At 34.2% G+C, this 14,941-nt stretch overlaps 1 protein-coding gene and 1 long non-coding RNA gene across 3 annotated transcripts in view; one reads left to right on the top strand and one right to left on the bottom strand.

The window, feature by feature from the left end:
* The window catches only part of LOC143901114 (uncharacterized), a 69,761-nt gene that overhangs the window by 15,452 nt on the left and 39,368 nt on the right, over positions 1-14,941 (bottom strand). The window lies entirely within an intron of this gene.
* Positions 1-14,941, top strand: part of LOC143901213 (glutamate receptor ionotropic, kainate 2-like) — a 61,156-nt gene that overhangs the window by 8,439 nt on the left and 37,776 nt on the right. Inside the window, exons 4-7 of the mRNA XM_077413308.1 lie at positions 4,491-4,666; positions 8,251-8,304; positions 11,297-11,464; positions 13,080-13,232. Coding sequence (XP_077269434.1) covers positions 4,491-4,666; positions 8,251-8,304; positions 11,297-11,464; positions 13,080-13,232 — 551 coding nt within the window. The remainder of the gene's footprint in view (positions 1-4,490; positions 4,667-8,250; positions 8,305-11,296; positions 11,465-13,079; positions 13,233-14,941) is intronic.

Raw genomic sequence — 14,941 nt, 5'->3', positions numbered from 1 at the left:
TATACCACATTACATATTTCTCCGAGGACAGTAAAAATGGTTCTATTATAAAAACTGCGTGGATATATGCGGAAGAGGTGATCTCGTTAGCACCGTCGACGCGTTCATTACGCAGACGTATTTTATATTATTTTATTTTATTTTTGGTTTCTCCGCGCACACAGCGTCGGTGATGCGTCTCTATGCAAATAGAACGTCGGAATCAGACACCGGAAGTGGAGTCCCGCCGCCGTCCAAAATGTCGGCCTGTCACTCGCACGCGGAAGTAACGCCGCGCGTTTACATACGACGACGTAAACTCGCGACGACCGTTCACGGGATTGCTCTCTGACGCTTTCCCGCCACTTTTTGCCGCCAACTTAATCCCCCCTGGTCGCGGCCCCCCTGGTCATGGTTCCTCTTGACGCCTATTTCCATTCCGCGACGGGCTGGCACCATCCGCGCGGCGACTCATCGAAATTCTGACGCGGCGTTGACGTATGATATCTACGCCAAAGTCATCCGCCATTTCCATTCTTTCCGAATCGCATTAGTATATTTTAGCTATCGCCGTCCGTCCATACAGAGAAAATATATGAGTTTGCTCGCATCATCTCTTGCATCTATCTCACGAAAGAACGTATTTACATTTATTTACTTTGGTAGGAAAGAGCCGCGGTAATAAATTGTCGTAGTAAAATAATTATTTAAAATGTCAGAATTTGTATTATCAGAATCTGGAAATCAGAAATTAAATTTAAACTGTGAGAAACAATGTAAAAAATGCCATTATTTTGTATCTCATTTTTAATTTCTATTAAGGCTAAGGATTAATAAAATGAGTATCTATATACAATATACATTTGGGAAACGAGTCCTCTTCATCATGGTTCTTGTGAGGAAAAAAGTGGGAGGTCTCCGACCTTATCTTCCCTAAATTGCCGCTCTTGATTGGACGGTGTAACGTGGCGTATAACAGGAGCACGAAGTAGAACGTTGCCGTTAGCGATAAAACGAGAGGGAACGGAAAGAGTACGCTTTTTTGCGCAAGCCCCCTCAATGTCTATAGCCCGCCATAAATCCACGACGGGGAGATCAGACAAGGCGTTTCAAAATTCCCCGTCGTAAAAGCGACGCTGCGCGTCGAAAGCGTCTTGACTTATAGCTCGCTCGTAGAAATGTAACATCTCCGCGGCCCGGTATCGCCTAAATATTCATCAGTCGAGAAAATCCGCGTCTCACGAGTTCGTTAAAACTTCAACATGCATGAATAGTCGCTCACTTAAACGCCATTAAATGTTATGCAGCGTCGACGTCAATTGGGAATGACGCAATTTGCAGTTTTAGTGCATGCAGTGATTTGTAAATTTTCAAACGCTAATTATAAATGTAGTTTAATCAGTTTAATTAGCAAGCCTCGAATAAAATGAGGATCGCTGCGAGATTTTTCATACACCTCTTGAGCACTTCACAAATTTGGCAAGCCCTCTGTTTCGCTCGTTGTCATTTAGTTATTCATAGCCGGAGAAACGCCTAGTTTCGCAGTTCGTTAAAACTTTACCGAGTGTGAAAAGTTTCGTTTTTCGGCGTGAAATAATAATGAATAGTTAACGTGGCGATGCCAACGTGCGTGATTTCGAGACACACAAATACACGCAACATCGCACGATATGTGGAACTATTAAAAAGTCACTTTTAATTTTGAATAATTAATTATCACTTTGGTCGAACAAGCAACGACCACAGCTGCGCGCGTACTTGCATCCACTATTTCTTAATAAAAGTTTAACGTTTGTGTGTTGAATTAAATTGTTGAATTTAATATTAATTTAATTTAAAAAATATTAATATTAATATTAATTTAAAAAACTTAAATGTTTGCGATAATTTTTTAAAACTTTTCGAGAAAATTATACATTTTACAAATTTATTAAATTGCTCATTAAAAGTCTATTCATTTTTTGAGCAATTTACAATAATTTATATAGGTTTAAATCTTGTAATAATGGCAGCACATGTAATAAAATTATATTTTTTTTACGGTAATATTTTAAAGATTTGCAGAAACAAGTATTCTGTATTATCTGCATTGTGTGTGTGTAGCGTTGTATCTATAACTTCAACGAGATTAAGAGATCTCGCACATCAACATTATCGTCAAAATGATAGGATGAGGGAACAAAAGTAGTATACATTTTTCGTGAATTCTTTCCCGCTTTTTCTCTCTGTATCGTGCGATGCCGTCATAAATTCCCAGATATAACACTGTGTGTAGCTACTAATACTATCTACTAAGTTAATTTTGTAACCTAGACTACCCTGCGCTATTTTCCTACTTTCCCTTTCACACCTCTCTTGGTCGGGCATGATGCTTGTGGCGCTTTTATATACTCTAGAAGAATCTCTCTCGACCTTCCCTTATAATCCTTTTATTATTTGATATATTCCCGCTCTTTCACTCTAAATTGTTTGCATAAATTTAATTCAATAAACTTAATCTAAGTACACGTAAATAATAATTTGTCGTTTAATTTTATTTGAAGAACTTTATAAAACTTGTTTTACTTTCAATCGCTCATAATAAAAGCAAGTTAATAATGTCAGAAAATTGTGAGAGGTTCTGGTTCAGCACCGGAGAACTCAACGCCAACACTTAATCAAAGAAACTGTCATTGAAATTAAGTTCTTGAGTCTAAGAGCATCTTGTATATACAAGCGGAGAAGAAGTATGCAAGCGGCCGTAATTACTCGATTTGTTCCGAAAGTGAAGTTTACCATTTTTCATTTTTTACATTTCGCGCAAAGTGCCAGCTCTTCTACAGGCTATGCTCGTTAACGCGCCAGAAAATTTATCTTCTTCCGCTTCCATTTCGTCGCTTCCCTTTAGCTGTTTATCGATCCCCTTCTTGCCGTCGCTCTATTCGTCACGATCATTACGGGGGAGTAATTAGCGAGCTCAAAGTTGGCCGCACCTATCTGAGTGTCCAAGAAGTCTCTTTCAGAAATACGGAAAAGTGAGATTGCACCGAGAATCTTACGACTTTATCAGATTTGTATCCCTGAATAAAGTCAGAAGAAGATTCGCCTCTGGGAAATTGAAAGCGTCTAATAATGTGCCGAATATATTAAGTCGCAATGACAATAATATTTCTCGTTCGTTTTACGTCCACTTTTTGTATAATACTACAAATTATTATAATCAGTCAAAGTAGTTTACCAATTAAATTATTTAAACATTATATCTCTAATTTATTTTATTTATTTTTTCTATAATTCGAACGAGAAGGAAAAGATAGGAATCAATCAAATTGCGATTAAAGTTAACCGATGTCGGTGAATTTGACGTGCGGGAATGAATACAACGGACGTAACCGCATACGTATGTAATGAATTCTGTGCACGCGACAGAAATCTCGACTTCTCGAGTCGGCAGAGTGCGACTTAAGAAGTAATCGAAGAACAATCGGATGGGAGCAAATTGTGAAAGTCGTGATGTCTTCTTAACCACATCCCCGCAAATCCCGTTAGTACTGTAAAAGTAGTTATGAAAAGTTCGCTACTACGCTTTTCATAGTTTAGTCACAAATCTCCCTATAAATCAAATTGACAACTCTCTTTCTTCCCACATCGTTCTTTCGCTATAGTCGACAAACGATGAGCCTGTTTTACTTGTCATACAAGCTTGTCATACAAGAAACCATTTGTTACTCTTACGCGTCTGAACCCATATGTATATAAAAATAAGCTATATCATTTCTATAAGAACGTAGATGTTGATCAGATTACAATATACGAGTGGAAGATTGTAGAGTAGGGCTCCTCTATTCCAGGAAATCGATTATTTTATTTATCACGCTTCGCGAAGAATATTTTCTATTAGAATATTTATACCATTGTTTCGCATTACTTCATTCATTTCTCGTTAACAGACGTTATATATGGAAAATTCGAGAATAACAACCCATTACTTCTATCATTGTTAAAATAATTAATGAACAAAAAAATAATATTGACTTAGGAATAAATAAAATGTTTCATTATTCTAACTCATAAAAAAGTTTCTCTCTCTCTTCTAGAGATATAATATAAGTTTATAATTTATATAAGTATTTGGGACAACCGTTGGCAAGGTTAATTAACTCGAAATACCTTGTTGACACAAATTTAACTTTGGATGGTTTGTAAAAAAAATCCATCCATCCATATCTAAAAAAGGCATGTAAAGTCGATACTCGAATCTATCAAAATTTATTATTGTTTTTCCGCGATTCCGATTGGTTCTCTCGCTGCGCTTACTTCACGAGCAGCTGTCATCGAATATTTTGAGTGTTGTGTGTATCAAGGAGTTAATAGTATAATAGTAATAATATAATGTTAAAGCTAAATAGCACGCGCAAAGCGCGGGTCTGTGATGTCTAGTAGATTAAAAAAAACAAGCATGCAGTGATGAAGTTTGGTATCGCGCCGACGGCCAATTTGCCGCGAAAAAATATCTCTGTTCTGTTTCACAGGGCTGTTCAAACTGCAGGATCTCGTAAAATCCCCGCCATCCGTGAGAACTGAAATGTACATTCGTCAGGCAGGTCCTACATCCTACAGGCAGGTCCTGCGGGAGGTCAGACATAAAGAGATCTTCAAGCTTATTGTCGACACAGACCCGGCGCACATGCAGCAATTCTTTCGAGCGGTGAGTCCTAAACGATTCAGTATTTGATATCGTTTCACGAAGGGCATGTAAACATTGATATCTATTGTACAATTCCCACAATTACCATTTGTTTATACCTATATTAATCGTCTTCTTGATCATGTTAAAACTACATTTCGAATACGAACAGCATGTATATATCCCATCATATTTCTTTAAAAGTCTAACAAATATTGCTTTATTCAGATAGATATCACATATTTTTTCAATAAAATACGAAGTATTGTAAAAAAACAACACACCATGCAAATGTGAATTATTAAAATTTATAGACGTTATTGTTCATTTTATCATTTCTCATTCTTGTCAAATTTCAAATAACAAATGTAAAATTTCTGCTATTACTAAGTTACCGTTATTACAGTCTCAACTTGTTTTATAAGTACATATTTGTTTTATATAGTCCTTTTACTTTCTTTTTTTTTTACAAAACCTGAACACCTATTTATAAATACAACACGAAAAAAAAAGGAGTCGAAAAATATGGACAACCAACATTTTTTTGCTGTGAGAGCTATATTTTTAGCTCTTTTTGCTACTATTGCTAAAAATATAGCTCTTGCAGCAAAAAAATGTTGGTTGTCCATATTTTACGACTGTTAGATTTGCTACAATAGCTAATTTTTTTTTTCGTGAAAAAGTATCAGAAAATGAAATAAATAGAACCAATGTGTGCTAACAAAATGTTTCTTTGGATTTGTTTTACAAAAAAAAATATTAAAATTTCATCGGTAAGAAACTTTTCATTTCATTTTTCAAATTATTAACTTATTTGACAAACCGGAGAAGAAATCCGCGCAAGAAACTGCCGATCGATGCGCCGGACATGAATAATGCAGTTTAAATGCACACATGGATTATGAATAATCTCTTTGTCTCTCGCGGGACATATTATCTTAACACCTACCCAAAAGGTGTTAAGATATAAACTCTCTTATTCTCTTATAGATATCCTTAGAATTATTAGAATTACATTGTGATCGCAAAATAATGCGCGTAGGAAAAGCAGTTCATGGTGGTCGTATAGACCAGTCGTATAGCTCGGAAAACATGTTGTTTTCTGAAAGTAAAATAAAAAGAAGAGAGCAAGCACAGATATCTGTACACGCACGGAGCGCATCGCAGCTCGTAAATAACTTTCTAGAGTCATGCAAAAGGACTCGGTCCTTTGGAGATTAAAAGAACTTTTGCAATTAGGATTAATGGCGACTGCGCGTTTCAGTTTTTTCTTCTGAAGCAACAGCTTCTTGTTGCCTTCTAGCTCTCGATTCGAGAATTAGAAATGTTGAAAAAAGGGTAACAATGTCCAAGAAAATGTTCTTAAAGTGTATCTTAAAGCGCTTATCTTAATGCGCGCAGTTCGCCAAGTAAAGCAGATTTAAATTTTTAGTCTCTTATGCCTGAATTATTTATTGGATTATCTAATAATAAATACAGCGACTTTCGGAAACTTGTTGAGCAATATTTAAATTATATAAGAAATGGCTCGCACACACAATCACGACAATAATAAGAATTAGCAATATCAAATATAAAATATCTAAAATCCCTAATATAAACCACTAAAATATTTAATAAATTGTTTTAAATTCTTTTTGCAAGTAATAAATAAATAATGCACCAATTCGTTACTAAAGCAAAGGTTTTATCACATTTTAAAATAATTTTAATAATTTGCATATTTAATGTCTTTTTATATTGATATCTTATATTGCATATTATAATTTATTTATTATTTATATATGTATTATATTCAATATCACGACAACTTTTTGAATTATATAAAATAAACTATCATGTTTGTGGGTATTCGCACGATGACAACTTCGCAATATTTAACCACCTATTTGCACGAACAGACAACGCAAATCAGCAAATCGTGAAATTAAATTGCACGAATTGTCTGTGGTAACGAAATAAACGGTGAAAATAACTCATGAAAATCACATGCTATTTTTGCGTTCGCTTGGAATAATAAAACCAGTCGAGATGTTTTTCACAATTCCCGACACTTTTGGAAATGTCGTTGCGTACGCGGCCGGCAAATAGAAAAATTTGCATAATCGGGCGGGTGATCAACGTGCCGGAAATACACGCCTCGATTGTTCATCATTGAACACGCGTTATCGACTCGTTTCTCAGTTATGCAGATAATGTAGCTAAAAACGGTGAAATTTATTTGTTATGACTTAGGACATATCGATATCGTGAGAAAAATCGCGACTGTATAATTTATGTACATGAAGAGTATGGGATGATAACGCATAAATTATTCAGTGTTTAATTTACGGAATTAAATTGTGCAACATAAATACGAAATAAAATTACGACCACGTCCGGTTGGTTCTGCATAATATATGTAATGTAATTATATGCAATTCTCGTATAAGTATATACTGTTGACGTATACATAAATGTAAAAGGTACAAAATGTTACACAACTTTCTGCAATAAATTAAACAGTCAATAATTAGCGAAATATGTGAAGTATGAGAATAATTTTATACGTATGTGATAAAAAATTACTGTAATAAACGAAGAGGTGATTGTTATCACAATGATGCACTGTTAAATGTTAAACGATAAAATTTAAACCAATAATGCCTCGAGTTAAATAACATTTTGTTATTTTTAACTATCATGTGCGTCGAAATTTATTATTTTAACACAAAACTGTATTATTTTAACTTCATTGATTTAGTTAAATCAACGACATATTGAGTACAAGCAGTGCTAAATTATAGGAATAGTTAAAAATGACTCAAATTGACCTATAACTTGACACTACAAAAATTTAACAATGTCAGGTTCGGGAAACGTGAAAAACTCGTTCGCGATTTAAAGATTAAGACTGTAAATACATTGGAAGCAAAAGAGATTAGATTTCGTTCGTTTCCCACCTTGTCAGCGGCACTCCGGGGAAGCAATCTTGCTTCAGGATGCGGTCAAAGCAAGTCCGTTATTTGCATGTTGCATCCCTTGAGAATTTCCAAGGATAACCCTCGACCGGTCGAGTAATCAAAAAACGTCCATGCTTTCATGCAACGGTTCTCGTATATCCTTTTAACCTCCCACGCCCGCTTCTCCTTTCCACGAGAAGGTTTTTCCAAGATCCGCGCAAGACCTCTTTTATCTGACTCACTTCCATCTCAGCTCGATCGATTTATACATGTGGCCGTGGCCTTACAGCGGAGAATGAAAAACGACGAATTATATCCGACTACAAAGGGTGCAATACCGCCAATACCAATATCCGTGGTAGTGAGTTAACGATAGATGATATAATATTTGTCTTGCAAATGTTCATACTGCAATATATACGTAGGATAACGTGGAACGTACATAAAGCGTGTGTGCGAGTCTCTATACCTAAGGCGAGAGCCATCGTAAAACCATATTGTCAAAATATTGGTACATTGAATCAATATTCGGAATAAAATATAGCAATAAAAAACTTACTTTAATAATATCGTCATCATATAATATATTAATTGTACAATTAAGCATAATTGATGTCAATTGAGAAATCTTTCAAATATAATTTTCTTTTTAATTTGTTACAGATATTGCAACTACAAATGAATGACCACAGATACCACTACATGTTCACAACCTTTGTAAGTACATCTAATTATTCAGCTTTAATCAAAGGCGAAAAGAATATATGTTTAGGAGAAAGCAAGAGAGATATGTTTGAGCTGTGCATACTAAAGCTTAATTCAGATTAAGCTTGTGTGTGTAATGTTCTTAGTTAATAAATTAAATTTTTTAATAATAATAAAAAGAGCTCTTTTAAAATTATTCTATTTTTGTTCCGCAATGTTATTATCATTTCCTCAATAAAAATCCTAATTGTAATGGCAAAATACGCGATATATAAAAATATTAAGAATTATTAAATTGCTACATACTTTTCCTTGATATAATCTCTTTATCAATATTCTCATATTAATATAATTGTGATCAGAATTACATTTCGGTTCGATATTCAATTCAATCTATGTTTCAATATTAAATTAATGTACTGCAATAGGTATAATTAATGAGCCTCGCACACATATCGAATATAATGGAAGATTTGTTTAATTAAGCATATTACCATGATGAGAATCGTTAACAGCCCGTCGATCATAAGTGGATCATAATGACAAGTGTGGATGGAGGATTTATTTCATTCAACATTCATCGGGCATGCAATATCGCGTAATATCGTTTAAGAAATAAGAAGAAATGCCTCTTTCAGACGCGTATGGGAATGCTTGTAGACGAGACTCCTCTATTTGCAGTGTACCATTCATCATCTTTATAACTGGCATACCTCGCGCTCCTGCCGATCCCGCTTCTCTTTGTACACTGCGTGCAGCTTATTATGTGTATTACCTCATACTGGTCTTGGAGTACAGACGGTGATAGGGATTAGACCTCCACGGATGAGCGAGGTGAAGAGCATATCGGATATTCTCCTAAACGTAGTTACCGAAAGTTCGCTCGTGTCGCCACGCGTTTCTCTGTCTCTGTCTCTCTGTCTCTCTCTCTCTCTCTCTCTCTCTCTCTCTCTCTCTTTCTCTCTCTCTCTCTTTCTCTCTCTCTCTCTCTGACTTCTCATCCCGTACACTCTTCTTTGACATATCGTCATCCTCCCCGCCTTTTGAGCCGCAAAACCCCAAATTCCAATCCGTCGTCCCATTCGACGGAAATTTCTATCTTAAATGAAGCTAACGGCGCGTACTCCGTGGCTAACGTAGCCGAAGTTATGACGTGCAAACGCAAGCTACAGACCGTGTGCTGAGAGACAGAGAGCTATACGTTCTTGCTTGATACATTTGCCCTCGCGCATATATACGCATGCATTCCGTACATGCAGATATCCACGCGCGTGACATGTCCTCTGCAAATGTCTTCCTCGAATTTTGCGGCTTGTAACCGTAACGACAGACCTCTGTACGTGGAACCGAATCGCTGTTTGATACCGGGTTTTTTTCTACAAATATGTCCAGATTACTCGATAACAGTAACGCATCGGATTGTGCCATCTTATTATCATCTTGAAATGATTTCTACAATATTCATTTGACAGACTTCTATTAATCCATCATCCAAAGTTGCAGGAAAAAGATAATTTGTAATACAAATATTATATACATGCATTCGGATGCACACAGAATTTTGCCGTTGATACAAATCGTTACATTCTAACATTTAGATAGTTTATTTATTCGAGATCAACATATATTATCGACAAGTTAATTATGGTACGGAAACTCGTATCATATGAACGCGTTTATCGTTGATCAAATATCAATTGTACTATATTCCATTAGACAATAGCACAGAATTTATACATATGTGTTTGTGGAAAGATATACATATACGTATGTATCTACCTATATGGAACAATATGGCACCCAGGAGCAGTAGAGTTATTTGCAGAGTTCATCTTGCGATCGGTTATTGATTAGCGATTGCTTTATCGCTATCGGAAACCTAAATAGTCTATAATGATATATCTTTTATATAATGTTGATATCACATAGAATTAATTACTCTCAAAAAGTTATTCAATAAAAATTCGTGGTCAGCTTAAAGAAAATAATAGTCTATAAAAATACGATAGCGGTTCATAAACGAATTAATCGGACCTATTATAATTACGGGATATTCAGAAAATATCCGCAATCGCACGCGATTCTCTCATTTAAAAAATTTAATGCACTCCTGAGATGCAAATCTTCCATTAGACTCGTGCAAGCTCGGAGTAGGTACATTCGCGTATTCCTAAATAAATCATTTTCAGAGGATATTACGTAACTTTCTTCCGGCGGTAAACGATCGAAGCGATATCGCATTTCGAGAAGGTAAATCGGATACGCAGTAGAACGACAAAGAGACGTTAAGGGAAAGAGCAGTACGTGGTAAAACGAAAGGGGCAGAAGAAGATACCGCTTAAGAACGGAAACAAAGCTTTATCTATACCACGATCGACTTTGTTATGCAGCTGCGCAGTTGTCGGTGAATGACCCTGTGGAGAAGTCGCGTTATTTAACGATCTACGCCGCGAACGATGCATCACCGTATAATTATAAATCATATTCCCACGGGAGCTTCTCAGGCAGGACTGGTCGAGATTGGTTACGCTATAACGATTGCAATTACGACGATGACGGAAATCGCTGGGACCGTCTCATTTTTCTTCAATTTAATCGGCTTACCTCATAACTACGCCGCGAGCGGGAAAAAACTTACCCCAGTTACATTTTTTTAAATACTGTCCGAGGTGATCAAATTCCTTATCATTTGAAGATGAATAAATCGATAGTCCTATCTATTTGCAGAAGCTAAGTCGACTTAAATTAAACAGAAAATTTCTTTTCTACAATATATTCAAAATGTTGCTAATAACTGAGACATAGTCTTCAATACTTAAGATTGAAATTTGACTATTAGATCTACCGCTCGTTTAATTATTGGAAACCACTGAAACATTTCAGTTAAATATGTCAATAATCTTAATATTTAGTATAATTAATCTTGTGTCGAGTTTTATTATATGTTAAGAACTTGTTTAAAAAATATGTCAAATGTTTTGTTTTGGTATATTTGTTTTTACAGGATATAGAAACATTTGATCTAGAAGATTTCAAATATAATAGCGTGAACATGACGGCCTTTCGCTTAGTGGATCTCGAAGAGCCCAAGGTTGCTGAAGTGCTCAAGCAGATGGAACGTTTCCAACCAGCGATTGGACATGCTATTCTGAACAAAACGGGAGTTATTCAGGTTGGTGGAAATTTCAAATTCAATTCACTAAAGAATTAAATGCTTTTCTCTCATTCCACGTTATAGTGTAAAGTGTACGTTATAAAGATTTTTATTAACTTTGGAAGTTGACTCTGATGAGTTGTGTGATTTATTTTGGACATCAAGTGACATCTTCCAAGCCTAATTACGTTTCAATATACAATTATCAAACATGTGTGCGCAGTAGAAATTACAGTAGTTCGTGTAAAAGAGCCATAATGCGGCATTCCCGTAAATTTCCTAATATTTTAGAAAGTGTACATTAAACATTTAAGTCGAATTATGATTTTGATAAATAAATTTTGTTCTTCAAAAATCTTATTATGCAATATTTTATTATGCAAATTGTGTCTATACTTTGATTTATTTTTCAATGAAAAAAAATTAAGGTCGATCAAAAAATTTGCTACTAAAGTTCTGATCTAAATTATATAAAATAAAGTATATTTTAGATGATTTTTGTAATTTACGATAGAATTCAGGATAGAATTTTATGTATATAAATTTATGTGCCATATAAAAATATTAAAAAATTCAGACTATACATATATATATGTATATATACATATAATATGTATTAAAATATACATCAATATGCATATAAAATTATAAATAAAATACTATCTATAAATCTGATATAAATTATGCATCATCTAAAGCAGACTTAAGATTCAATGGCCTTCTACAAAATATTAAGAATGTATGATATTTCTAAAATATAATATTTCTAAAGTATAAACAATAATAATTAATTACATGTGATTAAGAAATAGTGTCTAAATCACAGTACACGTTGGCTTCGAACAAATATAGACTAAAAGCAGAAGAGATTAAAAAGTTGAATGGACCGAACTGGTCAGCAGAGTCTGTCCAGTTCGAGCTTTGTCAGCCCTTTAGTAATTAAGTGAGTTTTGCCCACGGCCAGTGCCGCAATGTCATTAATTTGGATCAATTGAGTGCACTGCTAAGCATGGTTTTCTCTCAAAGACTTCGAAGATGGTCACCATCTGCTGAAATAGCTAAGTTTACTTTCCAGAATTTACTCCTCAGAATTCTCTCCTCAAAATATTAATGTGGGAAAATCGATATATTTAAATTCATTCCCCTTCGTTTTAGTTTTTTCTCACTAATGCTACCTCTAAATCTTATCAAATTTTTAACTCAATAGAATATTTGATAACAAAGGAGAAGTACAAGTTCAACAATGGTTAAATTGAAGATGTATCGACTTATAATTTTAAATTTCAAGAAGCAAATTTTCGTGTAATTAATTTTAAGTAAAATCAATGTTTCATAATAAAAATCCATTTAATATTCTATCTTAAAAAACGAACTTTGACTATAAAATGAAACAGAAACTCTTGGTATGTCTGCTAATAAGTATGAATAATAATCATTCGGCCGATCATTAAGCGACGAACAGAATTGAAAACGAGTCTCGTTAAAATTTAATCGTATAACTTAGCTCAATCGATATTTGCATCAGTAATAGCAAAAATTTTGTCTATGTAACAGTTTTCCTAAAATTGAGGCTAAAACTTTTCGTGTATTACGCAAAGCACAAACTTTCGTCAAAAAGAAACGTATGTTTCAGGCAGAACCAGCTTTGGTGTACGATAGCGTGCAAGTTTTCGCGCACGGTTTGGCAGCTCTGGACCGTAGTCACAATTTAAGACCAGCAAATCTGTCCTGCGAAAAAGAGGAACCGTGGGACGATGGTTTATCACTCTACAACTATATTAATGCCGTACGTACGTTTTGTGAACATATTTTGTAAAGTTATAAGAAGAATATAATTTAGCCTAATATATACATATCTAAAAATTTTATCATAAAAGAAAACATAGATTTTATAAAATCAGATTACCAATATATGTATATGATGTATCTAATATCAAATGACGATGACATTTTTTAAATTTTGATCATATGTTGATTCTAATATTAGTAACTTGCGAATTAAACAAAGAGCAAATTAAACTCGATCATGATATGCAGTTGTATACAAATGTATGTATGCATCCGTATATGTAGTTTTTATATTTTTTCTATTCTTGAAGCTAAATACGGAATAATCCCGAATAATTCCTCGCTATTTAATTTCAATCTAAAATATAAATAACAAATGTTTAATAACACTTTGTCTTCTTTTATCAAAGTGATTTATATAAATTCAAATTTTATATTATCAAAGAGAAAACGTATTTTTTTTTTTTTTTTAATTTTTACGTTAAGTCAATATAATATACAAATGTATTTCATGGCTAGAGTAATTAAACGAAAACATACGTTACAGATCTAGAAGGCAGTTGTTTTACGCAAGAGAAATATTTACCTTTCCCAAAATGTAGAGAATAGTGAAATAAATCATTTAAAAACTATTTTTATTAGCAACAAAGATATTAAATATAAATAAAAACAATAATTATATATATCTCAAAAGTAAAAAATAATTATATAATTAAACTTATTAATTATTAAATTGTTAACATGTAACAATTTAATTCATTGACTTTTTGTTAAATTTTATAGTCTCACAAATATATAATTAACAGTGTTAAAAGAACGAGTCTATAAAGTATATTGACATCTTTGTAATTCTTTCTTTAAAATATCTTTGTTAATATCTTTTCTGTCACAGATTGATTGACTATACGTGACTTAACGCTTTAGAGTAATTTAAGTTCTACTTATATCTAGTGTTCATATATATATAAAGAACTTGCTGTTACTTATATCTCGTTTCCTCCTGCGGCCTCTTTAAGCTTCTAAAATTCGGCGACGATTTTCTTGTTTGCAAATAATGAAAATTTATCATAATTCTTAAAAAATAAGATGCAAAACAAAACCGAATATTTATGTACATAAATAAAAATATAATCTCGTTCTCGTAAATTAGGGATAAAAAATTATCCCGACCATAAAAGGATTATAACATACATTGAGATGCCGCACATCTTTTATTACGATCTCGCGGGAAGTTCCGAAAATGATTCCAAAATGAAAAAAACTGTAAGAAATAGCTACCATCTTGACGATCGAGAGCCGCTCTTCGTTTTGTCTTGCAGAGATTGGTAGTCATCCGGCGATAAGCCGCAAACGTATAGAAAGCAGCGGAAGGAAAGCAACGTTGACACATGAATAATTGAACAACGTATTTAGCAAATAGCTACATCCCGGAAACCTCACCTCGGGGCTTTCTCGTCCTTTAGCCACCACGGTCGCGCTTTCCATGCACGGCGACCATCCCAAATGCACGACCGCGTCATACGAGAGACACGTACGTAAACTCGCGCGTACGTGCCACCCATGACTTAGATCTCTCTCGCATGTAAAGGACCAAGTTTTATTACTCGAGGGCAACCGACACAGGACTTCCCTATTAGATGCGACAATGACAAATATAAATTTTCAGATCCAAATATTTTTTTATTAGCCGAGGAATCCTTGAGTTTT

This window comes from Temnothorax americanus, unplaced genomic scaffold (assembly GCF_048541705.1).
Source record: "Temnothorax americanus isolate GAGA-0224 unplaced genomic scaffold, ASM4854170v1 Scaffold32, whole genome shotgun sequence".
Classification (NCBI taxonomy): Eukaryota; Metazoa; Arthropoda; class Insecta; order Hymenoptera; family Formicidae; genus Temnothorax; species Temnothorax americanus.
Note: the sequence above shows the minus strand (reverse complement) of the source record. Positions and strands in the feature narration are given on the sequence as shown.